This window comes from Ovis aries, chromosome 2 (assembly GCF_016772045.2).
Source record: "Ovis aries strain OAR_USU_Benz2616 breed Rambouillet chromosome 2, ARS-UI_Ramb_v3.0, whole genome shotgun sequence".
Taxonomy (NCBI): domain Eukaryota; kingdom Metazoa; phylum Chordata; class Mammalia; order Artiodactyla; family Bovidae; genus Ovis; species Ovis aries.
Window position 1 is genome coordinate 101693155 of NC_056055.1, and position 15385 is coordinate 101708539.

At 41.9% G+C, this 15385-nt stretch overlaps 1 protein-coding gene across 1 annotated transcript; it reads right to left on the reverse strand.

The window, feature by feature from the left end:
- Positions 1-728: 728 nt before the first annotated feature.
- On the reverse strand, positions 729-15385 carry NDUFB6 (NADH:ubiquinone oxidoreductase subunit B6). Its single transcript, NM_001185123.1, is given in 4 exon segments — positions 729-797; positions 4681-4725; positions 11607-11699; positions 15206-15385. Coding segments are annotated over 4 exon segments (387 nt in total).

Here is a 15385-nt window from a genome sequence, read left to right on the forward strand (position 1 = left end):
ATAGTAACCATTAATTCTCGATTTTTCATATACCAAGAGGTTTGTCTTTTAGGTTCTCATATAACAAAGCACAAGGATCTTAGGTGATGCAGTTGTAAAGAATCTGTCTGCTAATGCAGGAGACACCAGTTCCATCCTTAGGTAGGGAAGATTCCCTGGAGCAGGAATGGCAACCCGGTCCAATATACTTGCTGGGAGAATTCCACGGACAGAGGAGCCTGGCGAGCTACAGTTCAAAAAGAGTTGAAGGAAAAGAACACGAGGAAGGATAACAAAGCAAAGTAAATCTGACAGTCTTTTGATCTAGAGTTTCTAAAATACTTCTGAAATGTCTCCAGAAAGCCGTCAAAACAAAGTGTGCTGTAATTTCTGTTCTTATTTTTATTGCAACATTTCATTCCGTTGTATACCTTCACATCAACTAGATTAAGTACAGTGTAAGAAAAACTGTCATGTGACTAAACAAGTTTCTACGTTGTGTTTTCCAGATTAAAAATGGCCAGAAAAAGTAGGTGACTGACCATATTATTTTTATTTAGCCTGTCCAGTTTTTACTTATTGTTAGATAATTCAGTCTCAAATTGTACAGAGAGAATGGCATAGGCTGGGAAGAAACAGATGACACATATGTGAGTAAATTTTATTACTTTTCCAGAAAATACTTTCAATAAGTTGGTAATGTAGCAACAAACTTAGGCTCATACACCTTTGAAATTTTAAAGTAATCTTCAATGATGTTGATCAGGAAATTCTTTCATGGGTGGGATTACTTCTCCAGTCTCCAGAATTGTATCACCCTAGAAAAACAAAGGTGCATTAGTGATAAATCTTGTCAGCAGAGGTAACAGTTCCCCTCTGAGCTCATCTGGAAAACCTAGCTCAGTTCTGGCATTCAGACTTTAAAAATGACATAGGTAAAATAGAAGCTGTCTAAAGATAAGAAAGCAGTATCCAAAATCTTAAGGAATAAGGAACAAATAGGGGAAGTTTTACTCGAACCAAACGACCACAAAGAACATGAAAGTTGTCTTTACAAAGTGACAGAAGGATGACCTTTATTTGCTTGGCCCCCCAAAATAGGAGAAGCCCTAGAAAGAAGTTGTAGGGAAACAGCTTCACTTCAATAGAAAGAAAGAAAGTGAAGTCGCTCGGTCGTGTCCGACTCTTTGCAACCCCATGGACTGTAGCCCACCAGGCTGCTCTGTCCATGGGATTCTCCAGGCAAGAATACTGGAGTAGGTTGCCATTTCCTTCTCCATCACTTCAATACAAGGTGGTATATATTCCCAGCAACTAAATATGGTAGGCAGCCACCAGTTTACTGTTTGGCTCAGAACAGATATTAAAGACAGACCTGCAAACTTTGCCTAGGCAGCTGGTCCAGCTGTCTTTCTAACTTTCCACACCTAGATACAGCATGTGTCACAGAACAGGATGGGACTTCAAAGCTAGAACCAAGTAGTGTGAATCCTGGAACCTTCCACTGACAAGCTGTATAATTTTAGGCAAAGTACTTAGCTTTCATTTCAGCTCTCTGTTTAAGATAGCACATTCCATAAGCCCGACAGTCCATGAATTGACTGAGTAGGGCAGAATTATCCCATCACCACCTGCCATTCCCTGTCCTGGTTGCTCAGGACTATAAACTTGTATTAGTGTAAGCCAGTATACATTTTGGGGAAAACCTGTTACCACAGCTAGCTTTACCCTTACACAGAAATTAATAACCTGAACTGGTATGAATGCTGCTGTAATAAAAATTGATCTACATGGCACTGGCTTAGCAGTCTGGCTTCAAGCCACGGGCACTGGAGGCTAATAGATGGAAACAAAAGGCACTAATCACTTAGAAGCACCAATAACTTAGAGGTTCTAGGAGAAGTACCTGGAAAAAAGTTATAGTATGGGTTAACCAGTACACTAATGGCTGCCTTGGGAATGTACTTTAAGAAACGTAAGCCCAGCTAAGAAGTGGCTGATTTGAGAAGAGAAATAAAAATAAGAATCTAAAAATTCAGGACCATGCAATATTAGAAAATCAGATGGATTGTTTCTGAATCTCTAAAGAGTAGGAGCTAACACTGAGAAGATTCTGAGAAGCCCATAAAGCTGAGTAAACACAGGGACCCAGCACCATGCAAAGATCAGACTGAAGCCAAGGTAGCCTTTGAGCCACAGTATGTTTCAGTGGCTTCCACATAGGGCTGCCACTGAGTAGAGAGGTGGCAGGGTGAGGACAATGCAATGAAAGAACCTGGTAACTATGTGTACAAACCACAGATACTGGCAGGTGGGACTGACTAGAAGCACAAAGACTTCTACCAGGTTTTTCTTTCCGTGCCTGCCAATTGTGAGAACTACATGGTCTAAGAAACCAAACATATGAAACAAAAGCCTGCGATTGTTTTCTCTGGCCCTCAACCTTCTGTGAACCTGAGGTAGACTTTAAAGGCTGTACAACCCTAAGAAGGGCATATTTCCCAGTCCTCATTTTAGATATGGTCTAGATTGATAAAGGAAAACAAAGGATGCGCCTCCATGGCGCTCCCCCGCCAGGAGTCAGGAAGAACAATGAACAAAAATGTTTCCTCCGGAAGCAAAATCAGTCCCATTCAAGTAACTTCCCACACACAGGGGTTAGGAGTCTTCACAGTGTTTGACCAGTGGGGTTTCAGAACCAAGGGACTGCTACGCTGTCCACATTCCACTGTTGAATAATGGGTGTGATTGGGGGGACAAGGGATACAGTTCACTTGTCATTGATCCTCAAGTCTCTAAGAGAAGAATCTCTAAGATTAACCCTGACAGATATTACTGTGCCTCATCTGGCAGTCTCAGGTTGCATTGATGGAATGGGATCTTGGGGTTTCTCCCAAGGAAAAAGTCATGTTACATGTGTGGGAAGAAGGAAGCAGAGAGCCATTTGTTGACTAGAAAGATAGATTGTGGCAGAAACTCCAGGTATGGGAAGCTGGGAAACACAAAAAAGCACAAAGATATCTGGGACCATGAGAATAAGTCCTGGCCAACAGGACTTGAATAGAAGTGATTGATGTAAGCTACATCCAAGCTTAGACCTTAAAATCATCCTCTGAGATATTCAACCCTGTGATCTTGGAGCTGCATATTCTCAATGGCCTAACTATAATTGATCTATACTAGTCTGTTATATCAACAGGAAATAAACTTTTGGTAAGCCACTGTGATTTGGGGGTTTATTTCTTACTGTCTATCCTATTCCAAGGTATGTACAGATGAGCACTCTTAGGTCCTCAAAGGGGCAACTTCTCAAATGGGTTAATGGTACAGAAACAGGAAAGAACCACAGTAGCAAAAAATACTGGTCTTCTAAAGAGATCCTCCTCCTTTCCCTTCAAACAGCAATGGCAAAATACATAACAAACATATAAATGGAAGAATAAATAAATTATCTAACTGGTTGAAACCAGCAAGATAAATGAGGCTAACTGAAGAATTGATGGTTTTGAACTGTGGTGTTGGAGAAGACTCTTGAGAGTCCCTTGGACTGCAAGAAGATCCAACCAGTACATTCTAAAGGACATCAGCCCTGGGTGTTCTTTTGGAAGGAATGATGCTAAAGCTGAAACTCCAGTACTTTGGCCACCTCATGCGAAGAGCTGACTCATTGGAAAAGACTCTGATGCTGGAGGGATTGGGGGCAGGAGGAGAAAGGGTCAACAGAGGATGAGATGGCTGGATGGCATCACCGACTCGATGACGTGAGTTTGAGTGAACTCTGGGAGATGGTGATGGACAGGGAGGCCTGGCGTGCTGCAATTCATGGGGTCACAAAGAGTCGCACACAACTGAGCAACTGAACTGAACTGAACTGGGCACTGACAAACACCAATTATACACAAATACAGAAGAAATCTCCTATTTCCTAAAGCAGAATTCCAGCTGGAAGAGTTAGCCAATTTTGGTGGTTCTCCCTAAAATTCCCTTCGACTGCAGTTGTCAATGGATTATTGTGACTATGTCATCTGATGGAAGCAAGAATCTACAGTTTTGTTTTCTAGAAGTACATAACTTAGAGATTGATGGTAATTAATTCATTATCTGTGACTAGAAATGGGAAAAGAACATAACATGTATTTGACTCTGCTAAACAATAACCTCATTGAACAGCCAGCAAAATACCAACTGACTAATAAGTAACCTTTTAATGGTAAAAAGAATCATTTTAAATTAGGTTTATAGCCTACATATCCACAGTGTACAATTTAAAGCACACAATAACATTTTAAATTCACATATGGAGAGGCTATGGTCAAACTATCACAGGAAATGATAATAAGTTTGGAAATAATAAAAGAATTCAGTTGCTCTTGCAATGCCCAGGTGTCTGCTCAGGACAGTGCCCTAAATCCTTAACCCACATGAAACAGGGCACCAGTGAACAACTATTGGGACTTTGAATTCACTTTAGGACTATGAAAGTCACACAAGTTTTACAGCCAGAGTGAAGAGAATGTGCCCATGTCCCAGGTTTAACTCCAACTGGTACATCACGCTATTTCCTCCTTTTTTCTTTTTTTTATTTTAAGAGTATGCAATAGGTACTTAAAACTTTCAGCAAGAAGAATTTTAGTCTAATGATCATTTGGGAAGGGAGAGAGAAATATAAGCAAAAGAGAAAATAGATGTTTTAAGACTTACTGGAAATATTCTGGGCTTCTTTTCAACGATGGTATATGGTTTTGTCTGCAATAAAAGTAATTCTCTGTTAATTATGGTTTTAGAGTTTTTTCTAAAATACATCGATCATATCCCAAACTTTTACTAAGCTTCAGGCTCATACATTCAATTATTTACTCAAGATCTACTTGATCAAACAGGCATTGCAAACTTAACCAGGCCCATCACTTAACATCCCTCAGCCCCAAACTATTCCCTATCTCTGCAACGGCACTTTCATTCTCCTAGTTACAAAGGCCAAAAACCCTGACTGCTCGGCAGATCCTGCTGACTCCCCCTTGAGGATTTATCCTGAATCTAAGAGCTTCTCACCACTTCTAATACACTACTACCCTCGTCCAAGCTGCTACCATTTTTTCACCTACTAGTCTCTTGGCTCCTGCGTGTGCTCTCCTACCGTCTACTCTCCACTCTGCAAAAGAGTAGAGTGATTTTTTTTTAATATTTACTTGGCTGCACTGGGTCTTAGTTGCAGCACGCAGGGTCTTTAGTTGTGGCATGCGGGCTCTTTAGCTGCAGCATATGGGATCTAGCTCCCTGACCAAGGATCAAACCTAGGCCCTCTGCGTTGGGAGCTCACAGTCCTAACCAATGGACCACCACAGAAGTTCCTACAGTGATTGAGATGCATCACTCCTCTGCTCAACTTTCATAATTCTTAAGGAAAAAAAGCCAGCATCCTTGGCCAACTCTCTGATCTCATGCTACCTACCCCACCCCACCGCCTGCACTGTACTTGCAGGGGCTCCTCTGCATTAGGACACTCTGTGGGGCCTGCTTGTGCCTCAGAACCCTCCCACTTCATGATTCCTCTGCCTGAAACGCTTTTCTCCATATCCCCAGTTCACGAACGTTTTTCAAAGAGCATTTCCTCAAAGAAGCTTAATTTGAATAGCAGTCCCTGTCATTCTCTAGTCTTCTACCCTTAAGTTTTCCTTCTACAGACTTAACCACCTGCTGTAACACTAACTTACAACATTTGCTTATCTATTTACTGCCAGTCTCCAAGACTAGAGCAAACATTTCCTGAAGACAGGGACTCAATCTGCCTTGCTCAGTGCTGTATCCCTACAGTGTTTAGAACAGTGCCTTGCACACAGGAAGTGCTAAATAAACGTACTTATTAAGCACACACATCTGTAACAAGATACGACACCAAACATTTAAAAGATTATTGGCATGATGTAAGACTTAGGCAAATTGGAACCAAAAGCAGGAGAGAAACTCATAAAACAATGTGAGGACATTCAAATGTCTCTCAAAACTGCAGCCAGAGGCAAGAAGATACTGAAATATCTTCACAGAGAATGTTCAATTTAATGCAGCATAAAGGTATTAGCTGAAGTGAACTGGCTGTAATAGTACTGAGGATGCAGGCCTACCCAAATCAAGAGAAAGAATAAAGTAAAGGAGAGGCCTGTGGACATCTACTGACACAAAGCCTTTAATTATGTCCATCTGTCCAGGAAAAATCATCTAGAAGCATGAATTACTCAGATAAGCCACCATATTAATGGCTCAAATTCTCAACCTAGCAACTGCAGGTAGTTAAAATCTTTTTCTCTGAGGAGATAAGTATTTTCTCCATCCTAGAAATATTCAGTTAAACATAGCTATGACAAGGTAAATTAAGCCAGGGTATAAACAGGTGAATGTCAAATTTAATAAGGATTCTAGTTAAAATGCATTTAGATGTGTGAATTTTAAATTTAATAAGATTTTCCTTTTAAGGGTCATTAACGTGTCCTATAAAATTCAGCAGTCCCCAACATTTTTGGCACCTGGAGTCAGTTTCCTGGAAGATAATTTTTCCAGGGGGGTGAGGCAGGGAGTGGTTTCAGGATGATTCAAGCACATTACATTCACTGTCACTTTATTTCTATTATTATTACATCAGCTCCATCTCAGATCATTAGGCATTAGAACCTGGAGGTTGGTCCTGAGGTTGGGACCCCTGTCATAAATACTTAAAAATAAAACTGAATATATAAAATATATAAATTCAGCTTAAAACATTTAAGAGAATTTGATGATGTTTGTAAGTGGAATTGTTTTATGGAAATTCAATTTGAATTATCCAAAGATAATAAGAACAAAGAAAAGAGACTGTTCATATTTTACTATATGTATATCTAGTTAACAGAATTTTAAAATTGAATTTAAAAAATTAAGAAAAGGTTTTAAATTTGAAACTAAGAAATTGAATATTAATTTATATTTCAGGTAACTGGAACAGTTATTCCTACACATAAAAACCACTCTTAGATGTTTTAAAAAAATTTCACAGACAGTAACATTTTTTTCTTCTCCAGGGTCCTGCATGTTAAGACACTGAAAAAAATAAGAGGTATAACGATACAAGGCTACCCTCATAGCTCAGTCAGTAAAGAATCTGCCTGCAGTGCAGAAGACCCAGGTTTGATTCTTGGGTTGGGAAGATCCTCTGGAGAAGGGAATGGCAACCCACCCCAGTAATCTTGCCTGGAGATTCCCATGGACAGAAGAGCCTGGTGGGCCGCAGTCCATAGTGTCACAAGAGTTGGACACGACTTAGTGACTAAACCACCACCGTCATGATATAAAGCGGGCTGTGGACGTGTAAGTGAACATGAATATAAAACTTTGTCTAAGCTCATCAGTGACAGAAACGTAAACTACACTCTGACCTTAGCCATACATTGTTTGCCCCCTTTTAGTGGCTGAAGAAAGATTTTCTGTTGGTTTCTAAAGTGAAACACTAACCCCCAACTCTTCATTCCCACTGGCCTCCACTCATCTCATGTTTCTACCATGTAAGACAGCCCATGTCCACTCAGATTGCCACGGACACTGACAGGGCAGCACGTGCGCCTAAGCAAACTTACTTCCTCCCCATCCCAGAAAGCCCTCCTTTACAAAGTCCTCCTAGTGTGGAGGAAGAAATTTTCCTTTACCTTTCTAGGCTCTGCTGGTTGGCCTAAGAATTAAGTTGACATGAGATATATTAATATGAGAAAAGCAAACAAAATTCAGTAACATCTACACATCGGAGAGACCCAGGAGAACCAAGTAACTCCCCAAATGAGTTAAATACCATCTTAGGCTAAAGGCAAAAGCAGACGCTGGGAGTGTTTGGGACTTAATTGGAGAGGAAGGCAATTCACATGGAGATGGAAAAGCAAAAATTTGGGAAACAAACGTCTGCTGGACCATGAGAGACGATGGGACACAGTAGGGGATTTCAATAGCCTTTGCTAGGTTCCTTCCTGTCTACCACATCTAGAGTTCATATTATAGTTATCTATGGTAATAGTTCCGTTCTTGGAACAGGTCTTCTAATCTACATTATTTTAAGAAGTTAGTGAAAGTGTTAGTTGCTCAGTCTTGACCAACTCTTGTGACCTGATAGACTGTAGCCCGCCAGGCTCCTCTGTCCATGGAATTTCTCCAGACAAGAATACTGGAGTGGGTAGCCATTCCCTTTTCCAGGGGATTCTCCAGGGGATCATCCTGACCCAGGGACTAAACCGGGGTCTCTTGCATTGCAGGCACATTCTTCACCATCTAAGCCACCAGGGAAGCTCTATCTCTTGTCTAACACTGTCCAATAGAAACATAATGGGAGTGGCTTATGTCATTTTCGGAGAAGGCAATGGCACCCCACTCCAATACTCTTGCCTGGAGAATCTCAGGGACGGGGGAGCCTGGTGGGCTGCCGTCTGTGGGGTCACACAAAGTCGGACATGACTGAAGTGACTTAGCAGTAGCAGCATGTCATTTTAATCTGCATGCCAAAGAGACATTGCGAAGTGGCAAATTTTGCTTCCCTGAACTTTCAAGGCTAAGAATTTTAGAGTCAAAATGACTGTGAAATTTTATTTCATCCCCACCCTGGGTTATTTATTTAAAAAGTATCTTCTGGCTCACTACTTTTTCATTCCTATTATCTCTGCCCTAATCAGATTCTCATCAACTAACATCTTGTAAACTGCAACAGCCTCTGCTGATTTGCCTGACATCAGTACTTTCCTCCCTCCAACTCGCCCTACAGTTCTACGTTTTTATGTTTTCCTAAATAGATGAGTTCAGTTCAGTCGCTCAGTTGTGTCTGACTCTCTGCGACCCCATGGACTGCAGCATGCCAGGCTTCTCTGTCCATTACCAACTCCCAGAGCTTGCTCACACTCTTGTCCATTGAGCTGGTGATACCATCCAACCATCTCATCCTCTGTTATCCCCTTCTCCTCCTGTCTTCACTCTTTCCCAGCATCAGGGTCTTTTCTAGTGAGTCAGTTCTTTGCATCAGGTAGCCAAAGTACTGGAGCTTCAGCATCAGTCCTTCCAATGAATATTCAGGACTGATTGATTGGATCTCCTCGCAGTCCAAGGGACTCTCAAGAGTCTTCTCCAACACCACAGTTCAGAAGCATCAGTTCTTCAGTGCTCAGCTTTCTTTATGGTCCAACTCTCACATCCATACATGACTACTGGAAAAACTATAGCTTTGACTAGACGGACGTTTGTTGGCAAAGTAATGTCTCTGCTTTTTAATATGCTATCTAGGTTGGTCACAGCTTTTCTTCCAGGGAGTCTGCAGTGATTTTTGAGCCCAAGAAAATAAAGTCACTGTTTCCAAAACAGATCAAGCCTCCTATACACAAACTTTCAAGTTACAAAATTTCAAAGATGTAAATGTGTCTGCATGTCCAATCACCTAAGGCCTGAGTGAAACTGCAGCTTGCCCTCCATCTCCTATTGCTGATACTCCTTCAGCCCTATCATCTTCCACCCCCTCTCCCTCCTCCAGTTAGTAACTCCTTACTCATTCACCTGATGCCAGCCCCTGTATGTCAGCTGTTATACTGTACTCCTGTACTCTTCAAGGTACTTTTGTTGTTCACTGTCACTTTTATGTATTATTTGTGTGAAAAATACTATAAACCTATTACAGTACAGTACTTCATAGACCACTGTGTTAGTTGGGTACCTAGGCTAACTTGGTTGGACTTAAAAAAAAAAACAACTGGATTTAATGAATGTGCTCTCAGAATGGAATTCGTTCACATGTAGGAGACTTACTGTATATCACTTTATCAACTCACTCTCCTATTTAAAAGTGGAAAGCTTCTCACTGCCTGCCACATAGAATTCAACATGCATAAAACCAACCTCCCATCATCACCACCACCACGTTCCAGTATAAATAACCTCCTTACCTCATTCAGGTTCTGACACCTTACTCTGGCTCGCCAACTCCATCACTGCCCCAAACCACACTTCTCCCTGATGTCCTCCTCTCCATGCTTAGGTTCCAATCTCCTACCCCAGGTTGCTGCTGCTGCAGCTATCCACACAGGTACACTCATCAACCCCCAACCCCCACCCATTCAGGACCTAACATTCATCCCTGGGTACAAAAATATCCTCCTCACTCTTTGGGTTATAAGACTCCACGCTGGGCAGGCAACTATCACCACTCTTCTTCCATTCCACTCCCTGAAATGTACTCTTTCCTCACCATGCCTGGGATCTAACACCCTACACCAAGGTATGCTGTGCTAAGTCGCTTCAGTCGTGTCCAACTCTTTGCGACCCTATGGACTGTAGCCCACACCAGGCTCCTCTGTCCATGGGATTCTCCAGGCAAGAATACTGGAGTGGGCTGCCGTGCCCTCCTCCAGGGGATCCTCCTGACCCAGGGATCAAACCTGTGTCTCATGTCTCCAGCATTGGCAGGAAGGTTCTTTACCGCTAGTGCCACCTGGAGAGCTCCCACCAAGGTATCCTGAACCTTTAAAATAAGGCAACAGGCTGAGTTCAATCATCACATGCAAACGTTCTGGACACACTGAATTCTAAAGAAAGTAAGTTGTAAAAAACCAGATAGAACAAAGGAAAAGGAAACGATGACAAAGAACTTTATCCATTTTGAATTCTATCTTATATCAGATCTGTGCTCAATAAAAGACGGAGCAGAAATTCTGTTCTCCTTTCCAGACTCAGGACCCTAATTTTGCACCAGTATTATTAGATCAACTACATTCCTGATCATTAAAACATCATTTGTATGAGGAAATACAATTCAAGTTGTAACCAACTAATATAAAGATTAAATTTTCTGGGACATTCCTGGTGGCTCTGTGTTAAATGCATCAGCCTGCCACTGCAGGAGACATGGATTCGATCCCTGATCGGGGAAGATCCTACATGCTGCGGGGATGCCCGTGCATCACAAATACTGAAGCATGTGCACCCTCAAGGCTGTGCTCTGCAACAAGAGAAGCCGCTGCAATGAGAAGCCTGCATGCTGCAACTAGAAAACGCCCCCGTGAGAAAAGCCCGTGTAGCAATGGAGACCCAGCACCGCCAAAAATAATAAACAAATACAATTATTTTAAAAAATTAACTTTCTGAAAAACCATGCATTAGTTAAGTTTCATTAAGCCATCTACTGAAAAGATTCAAAGTAATTCAAGACCAAGTTATCAGTGGCAGATTATTCCAACTAAGTAGAAGAGGGTAAGGCAAACCCATAGAGGAAATAATTTTGTGCAATATTAACAGTATCTTCTGGGATTTCCCTGGTGGTCCAGTAGTTACGAATTTGCCTGTCAATGCCAGGGACACAAGTTCCAACCCTGGTCGGGGAAGATCCCAGTTGCCAGGGGGCAACTTAGCCTATGTGCTACAACTACTGAGCCCACTGCCCTGGAGCCTGTCCTTCGCAACAAGAGAAGCCACCACAACAAGAAGCCAGTGCACTGCAATGGAGAGCAGCCCCCACTCGCTGCACCTAGAGAAAGCCTGCCCACAGCAACAAAGACCCAGCGCAGTCAAATACACTTAAATAAACAAGTATTGTTCAAAATAAATAAATTCTGAAAAACACATACTTAAAGCATACTTACAGTCACATGATACTTGAGATAATAATGAATAATCCAGACAGGAATAAGTACATGAGTAAAAGCAAAGATACTGTGTCGGTATGTCTTATAGATCTGGGAGAGAAAAAAAATACATGAAATAAATAGATTTCTCACTTTTTTTTTTTGCCAAACTACAGTAATATATGCATAGATGTATGCCTTTAAAAAGACTTCTAAAAATATCCTTAATATAAATTTATGATAAAATATGGCATTAAAAACTGATTTAACCAGAGTAATCAAAACTACAGAATTTTCAGGTAAAGTAATTTCCCTGATTTATTAACTTCAGATATGCATGATCAACACCATTTGTATCATTCCACATGTAGGTTGGACAACCTTGAGTACACTAATGCTGGAAAAAGAATGTTTTACCTACTGGGATAAGGGTGGCCTAAGCTCACTTTGAGGTGCCTTTAAACACACGTTGTTTTCAAAAAGAAAGGCAAAAGACAGCTAATAATGGAGTTTTTCGATGGCAGCCAATTTCAGTGAAAGAGACCTATCCTTTCAGGTAATGGATAATCCAGATTATAAGTGCTATAAGAGATATGATTATGGAAAAGAATGTTAACTCCAAGTAAGGTAAGACAGATTTCAACAAACAATTATTTCCTTAAATCACTGGCTGTCAACTTTCAATCAGTGGCTGCCAGTGAGTAATATCAGAGATACAAAGTGGGAGAGGGGAGGAGGGTTGAATTTTACCACCATACATTAGCACTGAATACATTCTTTGAAAAATTTGCACCAGACTTTGTAGCACAGTAAGAAAGTAGATACACATGGATTTCAAAGTGAACTCCTTCAATTACTAGCCCTGTGACCATGGGTAGATCACTGAATTTTTGTAGGTCTCCATGTCCACACATTCACAAAGAGGATGAGAAAAGTTTTCTACGTTACAGCAGTAAAAACTTAAGTTTTAACACACATAAAAGTGCCAGGCACAAAGTAAGCACCCAAGTGTTACTTATTACCACTATTTTTAGGCAAAGTCCCAAGGAATTCTGAGATACAGTATTCATCACCTATAACTGATGTGATTTAACAACAGCTTCAAGAAAATGTGAAGAGACCCCGAAAATAAAGACAACACTTGAATGATTTTCTGCAGAGTAAAGTCCAGGAATGCCATTCTAAAACAAAAGGATGTGTTAAATGTACATATTGGTGGTTAAGGAAGTTCAGTTCAGTTCAGTCACTCAGTCATGTCTGACTCTTTGCAACCCTATGGGCTGCAGCATGCCAGGCCTCCCTGTCCATCACCAACTCCCGGAACTGACTCAAACTCATGTCCATCAAGTCGGTGATGCCATCCAACCACCTCATCTTCTGTCGTCCCCTTCTCCTCCCGCCTCCAATCTTTCCCAGAATCAAGGTCTTTTCAAATGAGTCGGCTCTTTGCATCAGGTGGCCAAAGTATTAGAGTTTCAGCTTCAGCATCAGTCCTTCCAATGAACACTCAGGACTGATCTCTTTTAGGATGGACTGGTTGGATCTCCTTGCAGTCCAAGGGACTCTCAAGAGTCTTCTCCAACACCACAGTTCAAAAACATCAATTCTTCGGCACTCAGCTTTCTTTTTAGGCCAACTCTCACGTCCATACATGACTACCAGAAAAACCATAGCCTTGACTAGACGGGCCTTTTTGGCAAAGTAATGTCTCTGCTTTTTAATATGCTGTCTAGGTTGGTCATAACTTTCCTTCCAAGCAGTAAGTGTCTTTTAATTTCATGGCTACAGTCACCATCTGCAGTGATTTTGGAGCCCCCCCAAAATAAAATCTGACACTGTTTCCACTGTTTCCCTATCTATTTCCCATGAAGTGATGGGACCAGATGCCATGATCTTCATTTTCTGAATGTTGAGCTTGAAGCCAACTTTTTCACTCTCCTCTTTCACTTTCATCAAGAGGCTTTTTAGTTCCTCTTCACTTTCTGCCATAAGAGTGGTGTCATCTGCATATCTGAGGTTTTGATATTTCTCCTGGCAATCTCGAATACAGCTCGTGCTTCATCCAGCCCAGCATTTCTCATGATGTACTCTGCATATAAGTTAAATAAACAGGGTGACAATATACAGCCTTCACGTACTCCTTTCCCAATTTGGAACCAGTCTGTTGTTCCACGCCCAGTTCTAACTGTTTCGTGACCTGCATACAGATTTCTCAAGAGGCAGGTCAGGTGGTCTGGTATTCCCATCTCTTGAAGAATTTTCCACAGTTTACTGTGATCCACACAGTCAAAGGCTCTGGCATAGTCCAGAAAGCAGAAGTAGACGATTTTCTGGAACTCTCTTGCTTTTTCGATGATCCAGCGGATGTTGGCAATTTGATCTCTGGTTCCTCTGCCTTTTCTAAAACCAGCTTGAACATCTGGAATTTCATGGTTCCCGTATTGTTGAAGCTGGCTTGGAGAATTTTGAGCATTACTTTACTAGCGAGTGAGAAGAGTACAACTGTGCAGTAGTTTGAGTATTCTTTGGCATTGCCTTTCTTAGCGATTGGAATGAAAACTTAGCTTTTCCAATGCCGTGGCCACTGCTGGGATTTCCAAATTTGCTGGCACAGCAACATGTTTTAGGATTTGAAATAGCTCAACTGGAATTCCATCACCTCCACGAGCTTTGTTCATAGTGATGTTTCCTAAGGCCCACTTGACTTCACATTCAAGGATGTCTGGCTCTAGGTGAGTGATCACACCATCGTGATTATCTGGGTCGTGAAGATCCCTTTTGTACAGTTCCTCTGTGTATTCTGCCACCTCTTCTTAATATCTTCTGCTTTCGTTAGGTCCATACTATTTCCATCCTTTATTGAGCCCATCTTTGCATGAAATGTTCCCTTAGTATCACTAATTTTCTTGAAGAGATCTCTAGTCTTTCCCATTCTATTGTTTTCCTCTATTTCTTTGCAGGGACCACTGAGGAAGGCTTTCTTATCTCTCCTTGCTATTCTTTGGAACTCTGCATTCAAATGAGTATATCTTTCCTTTTCTCCTTTGCTTTTCGCTTCTCTTCTTTTCACAGCTATCAACAACATATCAACAGGACCTCTTCTTTTACAGTAATTAACAAGGAGCTGCATTACCAGCTAGAGGATTATCCTGCTTTCGGGTAGTCGAGGGTAGTGTTAGTTGGTCTGTGTAATCTCAACCTCAAAAATCACAAAGTGTCCTTGGATACTAAAATCATTGAATTTTAACTCTAGTGAATCCTTGGCCATCCTTCTGAGGAAAAGTTTCCCCAGTTCAAAAGAAAGCCAAACCTGTAGCATCCTGTATAATCTAGGCAAAGATTCGCCTCCTTCTCATCACACTTGAGAGACAAAGGGCAAGACAATCCCAAAGCCACACAAGCTCCGAACTCCTGACTTCCAGCGCATGACTCTTGGGACCAGAGGGAGTCCCAGACAAGCCTAAGTCTCGACTGAACCTGACTCTCCCTTGGGGAACTTCCGGGGGCAGAGCGAGTTAGTCCTTAACGCAGCTATAGCGAACAGGTTGTCTCAGCAGCCAGGCCGTGGACTGCGATGGGACGAGAGTGGGTGGGGGCTGGGGAGGGCGGTCACTCACCACGTTCTTCCAGAGAGCTCCGTCTTGCAAAAATTTATTCCAGAATCGCTCCACAGGCGACACTCTCCGCGGAGGCAGCACCGGTTCCCGGGGGCTCAGCTCCTGATCTTTCAGCCATCGCCTTCTTAGCTCTCGCAGCTGCTGCAGCCGCAGCTTCTCGTCGGGCGTATACCCCGACAT